Source organism: Daphnia pulicaria, chromosome 1 (genome assembly GCF_021234035.1).
Source record: "Daphnia pulicaria isolate SC F1-1A chromosome 1, SC_F0-13Bv2, whole genome shotgun sequence".
In the NCBI taxonomy this organism is placed as follows: domain Eukaryota; kingdom Metazoa; phylum Arthropoda; class Branchiopoda; order Diplostraca; family Daphniidae; genus Daphnia; species Daphnia pulicaria.
This window is the reverse complement of record NC_060913.1, coordinates 14,193,777-14,215,362: the sequence shown is the minus strand read 5'-3', so window position 1 is coordinate 14,215,362 and position 21,586 is coordinate 14,193,777. Positions and strand designations below refer to the sequence as shown.

Below are 21,586 nucleotides of genomic sequence, written 5' to 3'. Positions count from 1 at the left end.
AACTAATAAAAAAAAAAAAATTCAAAATATGGGGATCGGAAACCGAGTAGATAATAAACAAGCGGATGCTGTGTGCAATGATAATAACGGAACAACCGAATGTCTCTTGGCCAGCAAAGGACCCTATAATTTTTTTGTTTTTTGTTCAAAGATAAAAGAAATTGAAACAAGCCGGAAATGGGAGTAGACTAGCCAAAAAAATGACGATTCTTTTCTTTTTTGGGTTTAATGAATGATCGGACGGAATAAATTTTGAAAGAGGAAAAAAAAAACATAAAATTTTATGAAAATGTCAAAATTGATTGCGGGATCCGTCACGATGACGTCCCGTTTTACGAACAGGAAGAGAGGGAAGCCGACAAAATGCGGGCCAACGAAACGCGACTTGAGCTGGCGAAAAGAGAAGGGATGGAAACGGCAAAAGTGCAAACGGATGACGCAAAATGAAGTGTCGTTAAAAAAAAATAATCAAAATACAAAATGAAAAAGTTTGAAAGAAGAGCATAAAAAAGAGAGCAGTCTTAGTTTTAAATATAGATATGTATTTGGTAGATACCTGTCGATACGTCAGCGGCATTCCCTTTGTATTTTTTAATTAACGGAAAACGAATGGAAAAAGAAAAGGAAAAATTCCAAGAAGAAAAGAGAAAGAAATAGAAAGAGATATGAGTTTGTTTCTTTTAGATAAGATGGTGTCCGAATCAAGTTAGAAATGATAAATAAAAAAAGAACGGTGACAACTCAAAAAGCCTTAATTGAAATCAAATTAGAACCTTCCGCTCAAACTGAATTGAACTACTACGGCGCTCATACAACGAAAACCGAATTGGAAATCGGGGTGGGGCGGACAAGGGATTAAAGACGATGGCCAAGAGATCCCGTTTTTTGTACGGATTTTTTTGCTTTTTTTTTTTTTTTTTATATAATTAAATTAAATAAAAAAATGTTGTCGCTCACCTGTGATGCTGCAGAGGAGCCGCAATGTGGGAGTGTCACCGCTGTATTGGTTGATCATTCCGCGAGCGGCTGCCTGCGGTACGGGGATCGTCAAAGTGATGGGCCTATGGAACTTCCTCCTGCGGGGCTCCACCGTGACGATGGGCGAGACGGCCACCCGGTTGCCCAACAATTTCACCACCAGTTCCGGTTGAATCGGTTGAGCCTATTTTACACAAATTTCAGTGCCGGGGTGAAGAAGAAGAAGAAAAAAAAATGTGTTACACACACCCTGCTCTGCCCATCACTGTTTTGTTTATTTGTTCGATTGTCTCATTGTCTTTTTCTTCTTTTCTTTTTTTTTTCAAATTAACTGTGTGTGACTGCGTTAACTATGTGTTTATGTGTACGTGTTAAAGAGAGGGCAGGGAGAGGAATTTTATAAAAAGATATTTTTTTTCCCCGATTCAAAATTCCGACTCTGACGTTAGTATCTCATTATGTGTCGACATTCCTACATTGAAATGGCTGCGTCGTGAAAACATGTCACTGGGGATGGAAGAATCCTTACTACTTGGCACAAACTTGCGCCAAATGAAGCCAATTAAAGGAATCAACGAGAGCGGGGGGAGAGAGAAAAAGGTGTGCGTCACGTGTCGAAAAGCAACATGCAGCAGCCTCGAAGCCAATTTTTTCAATGGAATAATAATAATAATAAAAAAGGTGCCCAAATATAACATCTTTTTAAAATAAATTTAAATAAACAGTAAATATAACAATGTCGAAAGCCAAACCACCGGACATACGAGAGACAGACAGCCATGCTTTTAAAATAAAAATGTAAATCATTCGGATTGTTGAAAAAAAATTAAGTAATGTTTCGATCATTTCGTAATTCTTTGTAGATTTTTTGGTTTGTTTCTTAGATTTTTTTTCTGTTGTGAAATTGATGATTAGGGGGAAAACGGAGAAAAGGACGAGGTTATTGGTTAGTAAGGTTCAAGTCTCGCACCTGGATTGGTCCATTTTATTGAAAATCCCGATGTTCCAAAGCAATACATTCCAGTTAATAGACATTGAAAAAGAGTTAGTTGGAAATAAAGAATGGAAAAAGAGAGAAAAGATGGATCAGATTTTTTTTAAAGGAAAGATAAGTTTGTTTTTCATGGTTCCGGATATTGAAATATAAAACACACCTAGTGCGGAGACTGGTGGATTCTTTTTGCGTTTAGCCGAAAAAATGGGACGAACTAGTTTGAATTGCATTTTTGATATTTTTCAAATGTCTGTTTTTAACTTTTAATTTTTGAAATTCGACATTTTGACGTAGAAATCTTTAAAAAAATAAGAATCCCGAGTGTTTTTAAATACATCATAAAGATATCAAGTAGCAAAAATAAAAATGAGGCATTCATATTTGAATGATTTTTTAAGTGAACCGGCCGCACATGAAATTAGGTGACGTACTCGCATCTCTTCTTTCCTTTCCCAAATCTTTTTCAATCTAAAATCTACTAGTTAAAAATTTCTAGACGATTTGGAACTGAAAAAGGTTTGGTAGAGGACCAACAAAAAAAAAATCTACAATTCTCCAAATGGGGGGAGAGGGAAGTGATATGGTAAAAATGGTTTAAATGTCAGGGGGAAAGTAAGTGAGTAAAGAATCTCAACAAAATCGAAACGCAAATCAATTTTGCTGTTTAGTTTTTGTCTTATCGATTTCTCACGGGGTCGACCGGTCATCCAGATATGTTTAAAGGCAATGTCTCTCATGTTTCATCCGCAACCTTACATTTTACATATTAAGCATATTACGTTCATAGGATAATAATAGAGATTCATAGAGATTCTTTTTCAGTTCCAGTCGTGAGAGTCCAAAGCCAAACAAGAGAGCGGGAAACCGAAAGAACGAACGATAGAACAAGAAGGAAAAAAGTTGTCGAGAAAAATACAAAGAAGAAGAAGAAGAAGAAGAAGAAGAAGTAGAAGAACTACAGAAAGCAAAATGCAGTCATTCCAAAAGCATGCAAATTGATTTAGCACACCAGACTCGATTTTGAATTTTTCCCGCGTATGAGATCATCAACATTCACCGTTCTCTCAGAAAAAGAAGCTACTGAAGATTGTTAGTCGAGACTGGAGGGGAGGAGAGAGATTGGAGGAGGTGATTTGATTGTTAGATTCGAGGTTATACATTTGAAACAGAAACCTAAGAAACAAAAAAGAAAAACCAAAACCAAAAAATAAAAGTAAAAATCAATAAAAAAAAAATATCCGTTAAAAAAAAAAAAAAAAATCGTCGCCATTTTGATTGGAGATTTTAAAAAAAAAATAATAAATCTGACTAGGATATTGAAGGCTGCAATGACTTGACACACACGGGACTAAAAAAAGGGTTCAAAGTAGAGGATAGAGAGGCATCCAATTGCTCATCAAAATCTTCTCTACTCTATGGGGTGTGTACGCTCGTGTTTCGTTTGACTAGACTCTCGTTTCAGAACGAGATATTTTATGAATGGACTAGAAAGTGTGAGTCGAAAATTGATTAATGATGGTCCGTTACACTCTCGAATCAAAGGGCGGACTACTCAACTACTCGACAGAGAAACTAGAGAGGTTCCGTGATCTAACAGAGTGTGAAGAGCGAATGTTATAGAGGATATGATCAATCTGATAGAATTTCAAATGAGAAATTTAAAAAAATAAAATAAATTAAAATTTAAAAAAAAGAGAATTCGGAGAAAGGAGAGAGAGAGAGGAATTAAGAGAGATTCTCGTTTTTTAATGGGTGGGCAAAACTACCAGATGAGAGAGAATCGCTTCTTTTTTGGGATGTGATTGACGGTGATCTTTTTCCACGGTCCCGAGTAGTTAGGTCGCAATTTGGCCAGATTTACCTGTAGTCCCACTTTGATCTTCTTGGTGAGGGCGCCAGGTGGGAAGACGGCCTGCACTTGGGGCACCACAGAGGACGAGACCATGCCACCGTCGGGACCGATGGCGTGAACTTCCTGGCGAACGCGGGACACGATGGCAAAGTACTGCGGGAAATCCGTCGTCAAAATGCGGGTGATCCGGTGCGTGTTCATGTCCTCCAGCTGACCCATATCTGTCGGAAAAAATAAAAAAATAAAAAAAGTCGGTCAGGTTTAATGGGAAATCAATGAATTCATTCAATTTCAAACCTTCTCCGTCGAAACTTTCGTTGAGAACTTCCTGGACGGCTTCTTCCGTCGCCTCCAGCGTGTGTTCCCTCCACGTTTCGCCGTTGTCGCTTCGCAAGACGATGATCTCGCGCTCCTTTCCGCGCAGAGCGGCGAAATGCGGAACTTCGATAATAACCGGCCTGTCAAAATCGTTTACAATTATTTTTGTTTTACGTGAATTTTTTGAATATTTGAATCGAATCGATTTTACCCAAGAAATTTGGCGGCCGAAGGTCCCAATTCCAAGATGCGGCTGGCCAAAGCCTCGCCTTCCATCAGCGGCGGAGGATGTACCAGTTTGTCCTTCTTCAGGTAGCGACAGGTGATCCGCATGGGGCAGGCGGCCTTGCGGGGCGGGATGATGACACGGACGCCACTGTGGCGACATCCGCGCATAGCCCCGCCGCGAGCGTCCACCATAAAACTGACCAAGAACCTGGAAAATGTCCCGGATAAAAAAAAAAAAAAGGTGGAATCGTCAAAAATCACCGGTCTACTCGCATTTTGCGGTGTGTGATGTCGGTGGCAGGAAAAAAAATTCAAAAAAGAAATTTCGAAGCCGCCGCAAAATTAACCGACACCTACACACACAGCGCACGCAACGGAACATTGAAAGCCGATGATCAACAATAACCCCCGCCGGATATGTGATCCGGGCGGGCGTGTGAATGAAACTCAAGACGACCAGAACGGCGGCGACTACTACAACTAACCACTACTATACTCCTATTACCATCAAAGAAATGGAAAAAAAAAATAAAAAAAATAATTTCAAAAATGAAAAAATTTGAAAAAATGTCAATTTTTGGTTAAAAAATTTTTCTAAAATAAACTACGAATTTTAACTACGATAAACAGCAATGAAATGTAGTCAAGAGGAGCGACGGTCATGCTAAGAGATAAATTAGGCCGACGGAAGAATGTTTGTTTAGACGACAACCAAACAGAATAGGCGCGCAAAAAGGGCACCAGATGTTTCGATCCACTTACGTTTTCCATTTAAGTCTCCTGTTAGAAGTTGAGCGTGGCACAGAAAAACAGGGAGCAAGCAAAGAAAAAAGAGAGATATATATAGGATGTGTTACATGTGTTAGAAATGTCACGTTAGTTAGTACGAAAATGAAAGAAAATGTCCGCGGTAGTAATCGAAAATGGTCAGATGTCGAGGTTATTCCGGATTCCAAAAGCCAATTCAAATGCGGGATGGGTCTAATTTATATGCCATCCCCCTACCCCCGACCCCTACTCCGCTCGTGTTAGTTTCTCGTGCGCACGGTTAGTTTTCAAACACAACGTCGAGGGAAGTCAATTAAAAAACAAACGCAAAAACAAATAAACCAATTTGTGATATAATGCCAACCTGGAACGCCACATTCCCGTACCCTTGGATGCCAATGACCACAGGGAGTCGTCTAGCACGCTGGGATTGCTGGGTAGTTTGGGTTGATTGGATTTTTGTTTTGTTTAAGGAGGGGTGAAAACGAGTTTTAACGGGTGCGGGGTATTTGAGTGCGGATTCAGTGCAGGCCGGGCAAAATAAAACTCCAATTAGAAAAATTAGAAAATAAAAATAAAACAAAAAAACAAGTTTTCCAAGTTGCGTAGTGCACCAAACATCACACACACACACACACCCAACACGAATGAAAAAACAAACAAAAACAAAAATAACAATCGGCGCTAGTGTTTCCTCCTCAAAATTCCAACCCCTTTCGAACCGAACATGGGAAAGAATGTGAGGACACAGCGGGCCGATATTACACCACCACGAGAAAAATATTCCGGTAATAGAAAATGAGAGAGAGAGAGAGAGGCGGAATGGAAATAACAGACACACAGCCACAATTTCGTTTCCCCCAGCTGGACGAACACAGACATGCCCTTTTAAAAATAAGAACCGTGCAAATAAAAAAGTAAGTGAACATGTCCGTCCCCCCGTTGTTATCCGTTTCGACACAGGCTGCACACACACACACAAGACCAAAAAAAAGGGAGGAGAAAGAGGTGGCACCCAAAAATAGAAGAAGAAGAAGAAATCCCGAGGAAATGTACATTTCCGAGTCATCCATCTAAGTTTCTCGTTAACTTTTTCCTAAATTGTCATCAACTAGAATTGGTTGTCTTTCAATGAAAGACTTTAATTACGGACCGGGACCGTTTTTTTGTTTTTGTTTGGGAGGGTTCCCAGCTATTTCTTTTTGAAGGGGTGTCGACTCTCACATGCGCTTAATATTATTTGACAAAATGGTGGGTTTAAAAATAAATGATCTATCCACTTACTAAGATTTAAAATAAAAAAAAAAACTCAGTGAAAATATGAAAGAAAAGAAAAACATCTTACCCGATGCTGACGGGCTGGCGCGCCAGATCGACGTTATCCGGTGCGTAATTACCGCTGAACTGGGCGTATCCTTCTTTGGCCGCCAGAATGGATTCCTCAACTGGAAAAATAAAAAAATAATATTTTGGTTACATCAAGATCGAACGGTTGAGCTCAATTTGACAACTTCCGTCCCAGACATCCGTGGGGGATTCGAAAAACAAAACAAAAATGAAATTCAAATTTTTTTTGTTTGATTTAAATTTACCGCCAGAATTTCGGCGCTCGTCGCCCATTCCGTCCATGGGCATCGAGTCGTCGCCCAGTGATTTCATCTCGTCGACCGTCAGGTATCGGTACGAATGGTCTCCCAGGACGCCGTCCTCGCCTCCTTCGTCCTCCGAGTCGGACATGAACGTCTCCTGCATCGTCTCCGGCGCCTGGACCCGGTACTTCTCCTCGATGATGGTCGTCGTCGTTGTCGTAATCGTCGTCTCCGTCACCACCTTCAGCGTCTCGATGACCGTGATGTAGCCCAGCTTCTGAGCGATCGACAGGGCCGTCTGCCCCTGACTGGTGACCGCGTTCGGCGTGGCTCCGCTCTCCAGCAGGAGATTGACAATCATGGGGTGGCCTTGCTGGGCAGCCTGGTGCATCGGCGTGTAGCCTTGGCTCGTGACGGCGTCTATCTGGCTCTGGTGGCCAAGCAGGAAGCGGACCATGTTCATCTGGCCAAAATGGCAAGCCACGTGCAGTGGGGTGTAGCCACTCTGCGTTAACGCAAATTGAAATCAATCAAAGGACCGCGATTAGAATCAATGAGTCGTCAAATCACAAAACATTTAGAGAATTTTCTTTTTTTGGTTTTCACCTTCGTCTGGGCGTTGATTTCCGCATTGTTCTTGACCAAAATGGCGGCCACGTTGACGCGGTCCTCCTGGGCACAGAGATGCAATGGCGTCAGTCCGTTCTTGGCCTCGTAGTTGGGCTCGGCTTGGTGTTCCATCAGGAGCGTCGACATGTCCGTGTGTCCCTCCTGGGCGCTGAGGTGGAGCGGCGTGAAACCGGCCTTGGACTCGGCGTTCGTCTGGGCGCCATACTCCAGCAGTGTCGTTGCAATGTCCATCTGTGCACAAACAAAAGGTGAAGGCGGTTAGAAATCCCTGCGGATGGAACAGGATAAGAAGAGAGAGAGAAACAAATCAAAGATTTGTCTTAGACTCCAACTGACTTGGTTCTTCTTTGCGGCGATGTGCAGCGGAGTGTATCCATTCTTGGCGGCGGCGTGAGGCGAGGCACCTTTGTCCAGCAGGAGCAGAGCCACGCTCTGGTGATCGTAGTGACTGGCGACGTGCAGCGGTGTCACGCCATTCTATTGGCAATACCACAAAGGCAAATAATAAAAAGAGAATTGAGAATCCACCAGGATCGATGTAAGGAGAAAATCTTTTGTCTTCCTGAACTGTATTGTGTGTACCTTGCCCTGGGCGTCGACCGGAGCATCCTTCTGGATGAGCAGCCGGGCCACTTTGATGTTGCCGTACTTGGCGGCCAAGTGCAGAGGTGTGAAGCCGCGCTTGGTGGCCGCCGTGTTGTTGGCGCCGTGCTCCAGCAGGACGGCCGCCACTTCATCCTGGCCCTCCTTTGCCGCAATGTGCAGCGGCGTGTACATGTCTTTGGTGACGGCGTCCAGGTCGGCGCTGTGCTGGAGTAATAGCATGACAATGTCCACGTTGCCCAGCCTTGACGCAATGTGCAACGGAGTTTGCTGCTCCTGTTCATCATTTTTTAAAAAGAAAAGTTAGACACAAATTTCCGGCAGGCCATAAAAATATTTTTCTTTTTTTGTTTTACCCTTGCCCGGGCGTCGACTTGGGCGTTATTGCGGAGCAGGATGCGGACAATGTCCGTCTGATTGGCCCTGGCCGCCAAATGGAGTGGCGCCTCTCCGCGCATCGTGGGCGCATTGGCGTTGGCGCCGTGTTGGAGTAGGTAGATGACAATGTTCATGCAGCCCATAAAGCTGGCCACGTGAAGCGGAGTCAATCCCGACTGGAATAAAAAAAGGGGAAAATTAATTTCAGGATTTTTCAGGATCTTTTTTTTAAATTTGTTGTTACCTCCGTCGTGGCTTCGATGGAAGCGCCGTGTTTGAGGAGGAGCTCGATGACTTTGATGCGGTTCTTCTTGCAGGCGATGTGGAGCGGAGTGAAGCCGTTGAGAGCCCTTGAGTTGGGGTCGGCCTTGCGGTCCAGCAGCAGTTTGGCGACGCGGACGTGGCCGCAGTGGGCGGCGACATGGAGAGCCGTCAGATAGTCGACGGTGACTTCGTCGACGGGAGCCTTGTGATGGAGGAGGATCCGTCCGGCGTCAACGTGATCACCCTGGGCCGCCATGTGCAGCGGGGCCAGGCCGTTCTTGGTCTTGCTCGAGATGGGGGCCCCGCGTTCCAGGAGCAGGTCGACCACCGTCTCGTGGCCGGAACGGGCGGCGCAGTGGAGCGGCGTCAGTCCGTCGCGAGTCTTAGCCTCCAGCTGAGCGTGCCGATCCAGCAGCAAAGCCGCCATATTGGCTTTACCCCATTTGGCCGCCACGTGAAGCGGAGTGATGTGATGCTTTTTATAGGAAAAAGAAAGAAAGAAAATAAAATGAAATATTCCAAAACGATTCATCATCATCCAGGACATTAAATTGACGCGCGCCAGCCTATAGTACCTTGGCCAGGAAGTTGACGTCGGCGCCCTTTTGGACCAGTAAACTGGCGATATTCTCATTTCCGTAGTGGGCCGCAATGTGCAGTGGGGTGAAACCACTTTTGGACGTCACGTCAGGGTTGTGATCGCTCTACAATTACAAAAACAAAATATAAATAAAAATAACGATAACAAAAAGGGGTTTTCATCATTAATGACGGGCAGGTGCAACAACCCAAAGGGGAGGGGGAGCTGGACCTGGTGGAAATGATGTTTGAATACCTGGAGAAGAAGAGCGGCAGCTTTGCAATCGTCTTTCTTAGCGGCAATGTGCAGGGCCGGCAGTCGAACTTTGCCTCTCGTGTCGTTTTCCAGGAGGACGGACACGACCTTGTCGTGTCCCTGCTGCAGAGCCACGGCGAGCGGAGTGAATCCGTCCTCTGTGGCCAGACTCTGGTTGGCGCCGTTGGCCAGCAAGAAGCGGACGACTCCGTCGTGGTTCTCCTGGGCCGCCATGTAGAGCGGAGTGAATCCATTCTGCGACTGGACGTTGACGGAAGCGCCCTGGAGCACCAGGATCTTGACCACTTCCTCCTGTCCGGCTGTGAATTGCAAATTTGTCCATTTGTTTACATTTATAATTTTTAAAAGACCCGCAATTGTGTGCGGGGTGTCAAACTGTCGACAAGGAGCCAGATGGCTCCTAACAAACCAAACAAGAAATCCTTTTTTGCCGAATCATTTTCGACTCGAGTGGAATTTTTAATTTTTTTCTGGGTGCGTCAGTGGCAAGTGGCTGACGTCATCTCTTCAAACCAACCAAAAGAAAAAAAAGAAAGGAAAAAAGATGAAGCAATATTTACCGAGCGATGCGATGTGCAGGGCAGTGTTGCCTTTCTTGGTGGCCGAATCGACGGCGGCGCCGCGTTTCAACAGCTCCGTCACGACGTCAACGTGGCCTTCCTTGGAAGCCAGATGTAGGGCATTCAATCCATTCTAGGATTTTTTCGTTTTTCGATGGGCGGATGGCAAGAAACCGTAAAAGAAGGGGGGAAGAAATACCCAAAAAGTCAAATCAATACACACACACATTTCTGTTATAAATATCCTTATTGTTATAGATGTTGGATACGGTGGGGGTGAATAAAAGGGTAGGGCCACTTGTTCCATGTAGACGACAACCGAATCAATTGCCATTGGATACGGTGGCGGAGCAACGCCAATCGATTCCGTCTCGGATTCCTTGCCCCACCCAGTTTTTGCGGGGGGATTTTTCTGGTTGGATTTGTATTTTTAACAGGGGGAAGGGAGGGGGGGATTAGACTACCCCCCAACACTGATTAAGGAAACGGTATATCTATCTATCTGATCTAGATGAAACTAAATCATACACACTCGGTCGTTGCGTGACGCGTTCGGCCGAGAGGGTGGGAACAGTGGGGGGGGGGGGAGATATCTAACCCCTCCTGGAAGTAGGTGGAAAACCAACATGGCGTTTTGAGTTAGACTCTCTCTCGCTCTCTCTCGCTTTTTCCCTATGCGTTCCGACTCATTTATAATCGAACTGGTGGCAGCAGTCAGCCAAAGAGCCTTTTGGAAGAACGACGAAGGGATGTGGAGACGGTGGGGGTTGCTTTTGCTACACCCAGCGGCGACGACAAGTATTGATTGCCCCCCCTCCCTAGCAGGAGGGACCGGGCCGGCAACAAAAGACGATGACAGCTCTCCGAAAAGGAGCTAGAGAGAGAGAGAGAAAGATGGCAATCGCAAACAAACAGAGGATCCAGCAGCAGGAGCAGCAACAGCAGCATGGCTGAAGCAAAACGGTGGATGACATTTCCACAGAATGTTTCTTTCTTTCTTTCTTTCTTTCGTTCTTTCTTCCCAGCTCAAGCTTTTATCAATTCGGATCGTGTGTCGTCGCTTCTATCCGACGCTCTGCTAAAGGGTCTTCCCTCCCAAAAGTTCCGTCCCTTCCAAAAGGTACTGTCGGCTCAATGGAATGAAAGAAAAAGGAGAAGGACCGGGCTCCGCTCCGCTGGAGGATCGATTGATATAATTTCATTATTGTTGCCACCATGAAGATGAGCCAACAACCAAACGTATCAAAAGTCTCCGCAAACTTTTTCCTCAATTTACCGACGGCCTGACGTTTGGCTTTTTATCATCAAAGAGAGAGGGAGAAGTCTACACACAAAATCAAAAAAGTTTGGTAAAAAGAAAAAGTTGAGTTTGAAATATTTACCGCGTTGCTTGTGTTGATGTCGGTGTTGTTCTTCAAATGGTCGAGAACCTTGTCCAGGTGGCCGTCGCGTGCTGAGCGTAGGAAACCGGCCTTGGCGTCCGACTGGAAAATAAAATAAGAGAGAAAGAAAGAAAGAGAAAAATCAATTATTTCGGTTGTTTGTTCGCCTCCCTCCAATCATGATCAACACAGACACACACAGAGAGAGCGAAAACAACAACAACAACCAAACAACTTCTTCTTTTTTCTGTTCTACCGCCCTGGGAAAGAAATAAAAAACAAAACAGGATATCTATATATTACGGACCATCGTCTATCCATCCCAGAGATTACCAAGATAAGAGAAGAAGGAAAAAGAAAAAACAAAAGGGGAAAATCCATACTGGCGGAATACGGATTATAATGAGGGATCGAGGGGAGAGAGACGGGCTTTCGTGAGAAAATGGGCAGGAAAAAAAAACGAAAAAACAACAGGGAAGAGCTAAGAAGAAGAAGTGGATTACAATCAGCCCGAGTAGATATATATATATACGTGGTTGGCGGTAGTAGTAGTAAAACTAGTCGCAACTGACCTCGTGTCACGAAACGGTTCCCAGCCCCGAAATAAATCAATACCATAAGAGAAACCGGCTGGGGAGAGAGGGGGATACGAACTTACTACACTTTTCGGTAGTGGTGTAGTACGTACGTTATAGATGTGTGTGTGCACACACACACACACAAACAACAACTAGACATAATAAGGGCCTCCAAAAAACAATTGGGCACGCATTCATTATTCCTTCAATTCAATAAACACCCTCTTCTTCAGGAAACCTTCAACTTCAACACACACAACACACAAGATGAAGTGTGTGAGATATTATACAATCAAGTCTCAAATGACACCCGACAATGGCCAGGAGCTTGTCTTATCTATTTTTTCAATCCCCCCCCCCATGCCCATTTCGAGTGTTTTTGACCCATTTGAATGAACGGCGTCATCTTCAAACAACTTAAATTTCAAAAGAAATTTAATTGGGAGTGGGGAGAATCAAAATTTGGGCACCATTCAATGACGTTTGGGTTGTTGGTTACATGTCCCCGCTCCCTACCAACACCACCAACTTTCTTCTCGTTTTTGCGTTTACGCCAGTGAGGATTTTTGGGTGGGGTGGAATCACGTGACTCATCCTCTCTCTCCTAGCGACGCTGCCATTCCCCTACCCCTTCTTGAAAGGCAAGAGTATCGACCGGCGCGCCGCCGCAGCCCGCCGCCGCCGCTTCCTCCGCCAGCGCCCCACCGACTCCTCTTTAACCATGCACATACGCGGATACGCCAAAAAACTTCGTACCGAAACAAAAAAATCGACGCCCAGAAAAGCGGATGCAACTTTATGCGCCAAATTATTCAAAAAGATGATAATCGGAATCCCAAAAGTTAAAACAACATAATGGGTCTGTGTCTGTCCACCCTGATCCAACTTTGGACTTACCATTCCGGCACCGGATGAACTGTTTTCCGTGACCATCTTTTATGTTTTGGAAATAGAGATAGTTGAAATGTATTAAGATGTTGACGTTTTGTTTTGATCGGATAACAAAACCAAAACGAAAACAAAAAAAAAAGGCGAGAGAGATCCTCCCGGTTGTTTCTTCTTGATTTCCTTCTTCTTCCTTCTAGACGGGCATTATTTTGAACCGCCCACGCACACACACACACACACACGCACTCTACACTAACTGACACAACTGGGCGAATGCAAAATCACTGGGAATTTTCGAGACTTTGGCGCAAATTTCTTTTCTTTTCTCTTTTTGTTATTTTAATTTTCAAACAAAAAAAAGGATCGGAGAGAGACGCTGGAACGTGAACTGTTCGTCAGTGTTCCGTGTGTCCGTGTGTGTTGAACATCAAGTCGGAATAAGGGAAATGACAATCCCCTTTTTTCTCCTTCTCCTTCTTCTTCCTCCTCCTTCTCTCTCTCTCTGTGCTGGGCGGATAAACACGGCGCCGGCGCCGATGGGTTCGCTTCGGCACACATACTGGGGAGGACCCACTCACTCACACACACTGGCGCATACGTCATTGTTAAAAGGCAACGCTGGCCCAACGAGCTTTAAAGCCTCCCTGATACCCCCAAGAGAAAAAGCAACCCCACACTGCTAACCCCCCTCCCTTCCAGCCCACTCCTCCTCCTTCTGCTTGTGTGTCTAGTGTAGTGTGAGCACGGGATCAGGTCGATCGATAATCAAGTGCCATTTTCTCTAGCCAGCAAAGGAGGAAAAAGAAAGAGAAAGCGGATAAATAATTCCGGCCCAGTCAACCATTCTCCTCCGCTCTTGCGGAGGCCTTTAAAACTAACGTCAATATCGATTATGATGATGTTATATCCCCCCCACTCCCTTCCTACTTTTGCATTTCCATCTCGGCCAGAGACTTTCTTTTCTATGTGTATGCCCCGGCGCTTCCGGATAGCGACCAATTGATTCCGGATGAACTGATTGTCAATTGGGCCCACCTCCTTTGTCCCCTTCCGTTCCGCCTTTTTTTGTTTTTTTCCTGCTCAATCCGATCAGCCCAGCGGAATTTCGCGTACGCAAATACAATCGGCGAATTCAATTTTCCATCCAAAGCATTTCCTCATTTTACCTTGGCCGTTTATCTTTCTTCCTTTGAAAAATAAAACAAAACGAAACAATTTGACAGGTGCCGGTCGTACAGGGCAACCATCTGTTCTTCCATTCACCGAAAAGAAAGAAAGAAAAAACTGGTCCACCTATGACGTAATTCGAAAATGTCTCTTGTGATGTGAATGTCACAGCGACTCCACCTACTGGGCCCTCCTACAGCTGGAGGGAGGGGGGGGGGGTGCATATTTAAAAAAGACACAACTACTCCGACACGTTGATGGACATGTCGACGAGATAAAATAAACCCCCCCACTGAAAATACTCAGCCAAGCGGACGGCCGAACAAGCCAAACACACAAATGACGGAACACACACATTGAGCGCGAACACATTTTTCGGTTCATTCAACCGAATCGAATTTCCCGCGCGCTCAAAACACAATCGAGACAAAATTTCGTTTTTTTTTAAATTTCCCAGTTGATTTTTGAGCATAGGGGGGAAAAATTCCGAAATGGTTGGCTCATGTTGTAAACATGTTGGGTTTGCGCTGGGCAGTTGCAGTGAGGAAAAAAATAACGGGCAGAAAAGTTTTTCGGGCAAAAGGGAAGCGAGGGCGAGCAGGCCAGCGCCAGGCCGGGCTGGGCCAGGGGAGCGCGCGCGCGTGTGTGTTGTGCGCTCGCGCGGGCATATGGCGCGCCGGATGGGAGACAAGAGGAAACCGGAGGAGGAGAAGAGGAAGAAGACGGGCCTGCTGCTGTGCGTTACTGGGGCGGATGGATCTAATTTTAGACCAAATCTACCCGGTACCCGCTGTCTCTCAGCTCCGCCGTAAAAAAATCTCCTCATTCAGTCACCGAGGAGAGCGAAAAATCCTTCAAATGGGAAAAAATACCAAAGTCTCTCTACTTTCTCTTTCTCTCTACCACTGTACTAATATTAACTGTATTTATTTATACCCGCCGCCAGTGTACTACTGATACTACTAACTGGAGAGTCTCGGTACACTCTCGCAAGGCCTGGGCGGGTGTTGAGTTATGAGTTACGCAAGGACGTGAAATAGGGTGGGGGGGGGGGGGAGACGTGGGAGTATTTAAATTACATCCGGATGGACGGCACAAGAAAGAAGCTGACGAGAGAGATTTCGTCACTTTCTTTCTTTTAATCCTCAAAGAATAACAGACGAAAGAAAAACAAGAGTTATGGGGAGGCGGATGAAAAAAGGAAATGCAAATTTATTTTTGTTGTTTGTTTTTTTTTTTTCTTTTCCTTCCTTTGCAAATCACATCCGCATTGAATTTTTGGGTTGGGAGGAGGAGGCAGAGCCTATAATCATCGCCATCCGGGGACTGTTTAACCTTCATCCGGCAATCAATTTAGAATCAATTTTACAAAAATCTGATTTTCGCGCCTGTAGTAGTTTAATCCTCACATTCGATCAGGTGGGAGGATTAGGGAATCAAATGGAAAAAACTTACCCCCAGACTAGAGATGGATGCGAATTTCTTAAACATGGTCGTAAAAGGTTTGATTCATGTCATCCGTTAGGAAATTAAAAAGGAGATTTTTCTTTTGAACACCCCGAACCGGGGATACACTCAATCAACACACTAAAACACACAAAGGCCACACAATTTCCACTTCACACTTGAACCCAAAATTTGTGTTTGAATTTTCGCGCTCTTCTTTTTTCAAAATTTTTGATATTTTGCTATCCGATACACACACTTTTTGTTGCCGCTAAGATACTCTGAATCAGATTTCACACCACGCCATAATAGTTCCGCACAAGCGGAGAGCAATCGAACATCTGAGAGAGAAAGAGGAGCTAGAGGAGTTCCGGCCAAGACCCCCAAAAAACCGGCCGCGCTGTGTGTCGGTATGACGGGACCAGATGGAGAACACACACACACACACACAGACACACGGCAGTGAATCTCTGTGTGAGTGTACGTGTGTTCCAGCCGTTGGCGGACGGTTTATATTTAGCGTAGCCTATCCTCGGTGTGTGTCTGGTAGAGGGCGACACCGGTGCCCCGCAGACGGCACTGGTCTACCAAATATCGCCGGTCTTTTTGGCAAGACCGTGCGACTTCATTCCAAACTGACGCGTCTGCACGCAACGGCCAGTGCCAAAAAAAGAGAAAAATCACCAGGCACAAAAGAAAGAAGTAGAAAAATCGCCCCTCTCGACTTGTCGTGTCGTGTTAAAAACCAACAACTGGGCCGCAACACCTGGAACACAATCGTGAGACCTCCTACCCGGTGACCGTTGCGTAGTCAAATCATTTGACATGACAAAAAAAACCCAAAAAGAGAAAAGAGAAAACAAGAAAAATATTTTTTCGACCATATCATCATGATGGATGGCTGACGGATGGGACCTCCACCCAAGCGACTCATATAATCAACAAATAAAAAAGTGACGCAATCCTGGTCGGATGTGAATCGCGACAATAACAGCCGTGCCGGCAGCGGGATTCCCGTCCGACCCATTTTATGGAACATCCGTCATCGACATCAAATTTGTTATTCGAGATTTTCCTTTTTTTGTTTTAAATTGCCAACGGAGTGAAAACGGCAAATCTTTTAGCGGATTAAGTTGCAATCGCAGAGCGTGTCGACGTTTGTTCCCACTAATTCGTCCGATATGAAAAAGCCCGAAAAAGAAGGCAGAAAGGCTCGGCGTTAAGCGAAAAAGGAATACAAGTGGAATAGAATAATAATAAAAAAGACATTCCATCACGTCAGAATTGGATTAGACGTTTGGGGAGAGTCCAATCCAATTTGGAAGTAGTCGAGAGCTGTGACTCGTGAGTGTGTCTCATATGAATGTTTCCCTTTTCTGTCCAGTTGGACGCGAGAGGTGGATAGAGTCTATTATGTTACACAGGATGACACGATCTTTCCTTTTCTTTTTTTTGTTCCCCCCAAAGCTATTTTTTCGTTGTGCAAATACCCAGACATATACGGCCCAGCAGTGTCTACACGCGCCATTGAAAGTCGGGAGGACCGGCGGGATTCTCTAGTCCCGCTTCTCTCTTATAAAAAGAGGACAAACGCCATCTACAGAGGGATTTTGAAAATCCATCCTCAATTTCCAATGTTTTGTTTTGTTTTACCTTTTTGGTGTTGTTGCTGTGTTGTTCTAGGGCGTGGTTAACTAACTAAGAGAATGTCTTATTTTTAAAAAAATAAACTTATGCGATAAGAAAATGGATGTCTGGCTATTTTTCAAAGCGGACGCAATGCGGATCCATGCGGAAGACCACCAATCGGCGGCTGGGAGTCAAATACCTGCCGCTTCCAACAGCTAATTCGTGTGGCACTCACCTGTCAGAAAAAAACAAAAATAGAAACAAAAAAAAAAGAGAGACATTAGTCATCAATCATTCTCGCTTCTAGGCATCAGCCTAGAATTAGCTAGCTCCAAATATCAATAGTTGGTAGGGCAAACAAGAATAACAAACAAACACACACACGAAGGGAGACTGAAACAACAAACACTTTGAATTTTCTCGACACGCCAAAAGGTTTCAGAGTTCGTGTGTGTGTCTCGTCTTTTTTTAAGACCCACCCCGAGGGGGGGGGGGGGGGGGGGGTCTAACCCTAGCTCCCCCCCTCTCCCTAGGTGCCTATCGACGCTCCAAACAGCCGAGAAATGTTCGAAATCGTTCGACGTCTTCCTTCCTTCCTCCCCTCCCCTCCCTCTCTTCCGGTCGCGGCTAGCCAATAGTGACGTCATCCGGAATAACAACAATGTCAACCCATTCAGCCTACTTATGTACGTTCTAAAGACTCGACTCTTTTAACAGTGTCGATGATTGTTTTCCGGCCTTTCGACCTTTTCTTTTCCCCCGACTTGCACGCCAGACGTCTGCGGGAGAGGCGGTGTAAGAACCTGCCGAGCACATTGTTGGATAATGACGCCAACACATTCCTGGCGTGGATGCAGAGAGAGAGAGAGAGAGAAAAAAGAAAAAAATTCCGGTTGGTTACACGGGAGGGGGGAAACATGTCAATGCATATAGCGAGTAGCGGAAAAATAATAATAAAAATAAAAGAACCAGACGAAAATACAATTCTCTACACGCGGGGAGAGAAGACCGTCTTGTGAAAAGTCGCAAGTGCGTGACCCCTTTCATCTGCTAGCAACTTGGACTGAACGAAACTGCCAAAAAGGAAGCGACTCGGCGTTCGTCACGACCGGAATACCAACCCAACAAAAAAAAGGGTCATATTAATAGAGTCGTCTCAGATGGTCTCGGCATTTGAACGTCGTTCAGTCATCCTCCGTTTAGTCGATAAGAAGAAACAGGAAGATAACCTCCCAAGGCAACAGAGTTCACGCGGGATTTTCTTTTTTAAAAAAGGGTATACTGTAGGGGGGGGGGCCGCAAAAGTCCTTCGTCGACCCCTACAGCATCAAAGATAGAAGATCCTTGACGCCTCACATGTTTGTCTATCGACGGAATTTTTGCGGAGAGGCCCAGTCGGCCGCAGAGTGGACGCCACTCACGTCCTTGGGTCTAAAAATATCAGCCGACACGAAATTTAAAAAATTAATAAAAACATTCTAACAACTTTTCTCCTTCTGGTAAATTTTGATGAAACATAGCGAAAGGTGGTTCTTCTCTTGTTTAGTATGTGTGGTGTTGTTTACAAAACAATTTTTTGCTTTTTAGAACCTTTAGCACTTAGAACAACACTGAAGACGACAAGTTATGTAACATTTTGACTCTACGATTTCCAGGAGAAAAGAAACGAAAGACTCACGCGGGAATTCTCGGGGACGGCTCTCGGTGATGACCGACCCATCCTCTATTTTGAGTTGACTAGTGGTGGTGGGGGGTGAAAGGGATGAGATTACACACTTGTGCAATAATAATATCGATAGGGCCGGAAAAGATGATGTTACCGATACTTTTTCTTTCACGACGAAAAAATAACAAATAAGTATGAAACAAAACACCCAGAGATCAAATTCAATTCCTCGAAGATTATTTCCCCTCCCCACTTTTAGATTGAAAATTTTTTCTTCTTCTTGAAGGTGTCGCGCGAAAATTCGAAAAAACCACCAGGGAAAATTAAAACGCTTTTTAAGAAATAAAATTTTTTTCGCACACTACTCGCTACTACGATGGCTCGACATCTACTGAGACGTCGGGTCTAGGAGCCAACGACGGCCAAGGACGTAAAGTGACGGCGGCGGAGGGGCGGATGTTCCGATCCATCTCTAGAGAAGAGGCGAGTGAAAACATACAGTGAAAAGAGGAGAGAAGAAAAAAAAAGGAAAAGATAGTGAGGGCTTTGAAAAGAATAAAAGCGGCGAACGAGTTGGACAGCGCCAAAATATCCCAACCGAGGAGCAACTCTCAGCCTCACACGTACACACACACAGACAGATTTATAAATAATAGCACGAAATTGGGGTCGACTTGTGGCGGTGAAGAAGAAGAAGGAAAATCTATACACACAGTGTACACACATCAATGGTAAAAGGCATACATTAGCAGTCAGAACGATTCATCAGGAAATCCTAAATTTAGAGACAAGTCCGTTCTACTCGTGAGCACACACGGCGACGACAACAACAGCTGTGTTTGCGGGCAACATGGCCAACGAGAAGCGGCGGACCGCCCAATTCGCCATTTGCGCGTATTTGCTTTCCAACTTTTTTGTTTTGTTTTTTTCAAATTCTCAATCAAGGCGGGAAAGGAAAACATGATGGATCACGTGGTTCGGGAGATCCTTTTAACGACGTGAAAGGGGACAACTCATCATCATCGAGAGACACGTCGTAAATAGCTGTCATCGCATAGTGAACGGAGACCTGCTGTTTCTGTCGAACCTTGAAAGTTTAGACATTCGGGAACGTTTCCTTCATTCCCACCCGCTGCTCCCCCGCATTTTGTTTTTCTTGTCGGGTAAAATTAAACGAGCCGTTCACGAACTATTAAGCAAATGGAATGGACATGACTGCATGCAAGCAAGGTATAGAGGCTGGCAGCTTCTTTTGTCGAATCACGAATCAGACGACTCGGTCCAGTTCGGATGCCGACGTTCAGTTCTGCCAACAAATTCTATTTTCGTCCCTTTTCGCTCAATTTCTTTTTCATTTTCTTCTTCTTTTTATTTTCGTAAACTGGCGCTCTTTTCAGCCATCTAGCGGTAGGATCTGAAACCCAACGCTCATAAAAACAACGGGGGGTTTGTGGAAGATGTTTGTAATCGTTTTCAAGTGGCTAGGAGGCGCTACTGCTTTTTATTTTGTCCTTCTTCCTTAAACCGAAAAAATGGAAATGGGAGCCTCTCGTTCGTGACGTGTCGATGAACCTCCCCCCCTTCGGCCGTTTAGAACCTTAAAGGTCTGTTGTTGTCTACCGTTTCACAGCAACAACACCAATCTCTGAACTGATGTCTCAAAACTGGTGAAGTCGTTCTCCTTTTTTTGTGTTTTCGTCGAGAAAAGTTCACGAAATTGAGAAGAATCGAGTTCAACCAGTTACCGCACACGCAGTCAGCCGATGCGGAGGTCAAATTTAATGACATGTCATAAGGGGATCGGGATTCACTGGCAAATGGCACGACCTTCGTGAATGACCTGTCGGTCACCGAAGAAAAAAAAAGAAGAAAAAAACAGACGAAGGAGGAAGTGAATCGTTAAAAGCCTCTCGAATCCATCTCTTGATGAGCGAACGAACCGAACGAAAAAAATGGCCTCAAGGAAATGTATCACGTCATTTTTCTTTTCTCCCGAAAGAGGAGGGGAGAGACATGGAATTTAACGAGACGGCGGCTGGCAGTGCCACTCTCCACCACAGTCTCTCTCTCTCACTATATAACCATGTTAAATAGGTAGTCAAACTCTTCAAATGCCAGTGAATTATTACAAGTGATGACAGACCGGCATAAACTTCTCAAATTTCTCCGCCCTCTTCTTCTTCTTTTTCAAAAGTCTTAGAAGATCCATCGTGTCAACAACAACAACAAGGGGGGGGGGGGGGATGGGGGGGTTGAGAAACCTTTTTAGATTGAATAAACAAGCGAAAAAACTTGGGAGATTTCCGGAGGGGAAAGTTCTTTTCTATGTTCTCTATAAATTTGTCCGAACGACAATGATAAAAGAAGAAAGAAAAACCTTCTCCTTTTTTTTTTCAATTTATTGTCCAGTCAGGAAATGGAGGCCTTTTCCCGAAAACAATAGGGCGAATCTTGGCCGTCTGGCGCGTCCTTATAGCAAGTAGGAAAAATAAAAAGAGAAGAAGATGTCTTGGCTTTTCACACGACCAAAGTCTTTCACCATCAAGAAGCCAGGGGTAAGAGGGGTGGGGTGGTTGGTGGTTATAGAGTATCACGGGGCGGAGTCGGAGCAACAACCGGAAAGGATCGTCGGAGGCGCCCCTGGAATTGGAACACACACACAACAACCAACAACAGCAACACGCTGTGGGTAAAGGGCCAGTGAAAATGGCAGCCGTTCCGGTTTTTGTTGTAATGTGTCTACTGTCTCTCTATATCTACAGTTGTTGTGTGTATATCTATTCTTTTCTTTACACGAATGTCACGCTTCCTT

At 44.8% G+C, this 21,586-nt stretch overlaps 1 protein-coding gene across 3 annotated transcripts in view; it reads right to left on the bottom strand.

Annotated features, from left to right (window-relative positions):
• Positions 1-21,586, bottom strand: part of LOC124330662 (ankyrin-2-like) — a 42,504-nt gene that overhangs the window by 19,502 nt on the left and 1,416 nt on the right. The window contains exons 2-17 of one of the 3 annotated variants that reach the window (XM_046788734.1): positions 11,401-11,502; positions 10,019-10,151; positions 9,438-9,757; positions 9,178-9,306; positions 8,583-9,077; positions 8,317-8,514; positions 7,940-8,236; positions 7,694-7,834; positions 7,334-7,588; positions 6,731-7,232; positions 6,484-6,583; positions 5,503-5,571; positions 4,354-4,578; positions 4,122-4,282; positions 3,834-4,045; positions 958-1,162 (exon numbers count right to left, since the gene is read on the bottom strand). In XM_046788734.1, the coding sequence (XP_046644690.1) occupies positions 958-1,162; positions 3,834-4,045; positions 4,122-4,282; positions 4,354-4,578; positions 5,503-5,571; positions 6,484-6,583; positions 6,731-7,232; positions 7,334-7,588; positions 7,694-7,834; positions 7,940-8,236; positions 8,317-8,514; positions 8,583-9,077; positions 9,178-9,306; positions 9,438-9,757; positions 10,019-10,151; positions 11,401-11,502 (3,544 nt within the window). Of the gene's footprint in view, positions 1-957; positions 1,163-3,833; positions 4,046-4,121; positions 4,283-4,353; positions 4,579-5,132; positions 5,151-5,502; positions 5,572-6,483; positions 6,584-6,730; positions 7,233-7,333; positions 7,589-7,693; positions 7,835-7,939; positions 8,237-8,316; positions 8,515-8,582; positions 9,078-9,177; positions 9,307-9,437; positions 9,758-10,018; positions 10,152-11,400; positions 11,503-21,586 lie in introns of all 3 variants that reach the window. The other 2 variants (XM_046788735.1, XM_046788736.1) reach the window with 2 other exon arrangements.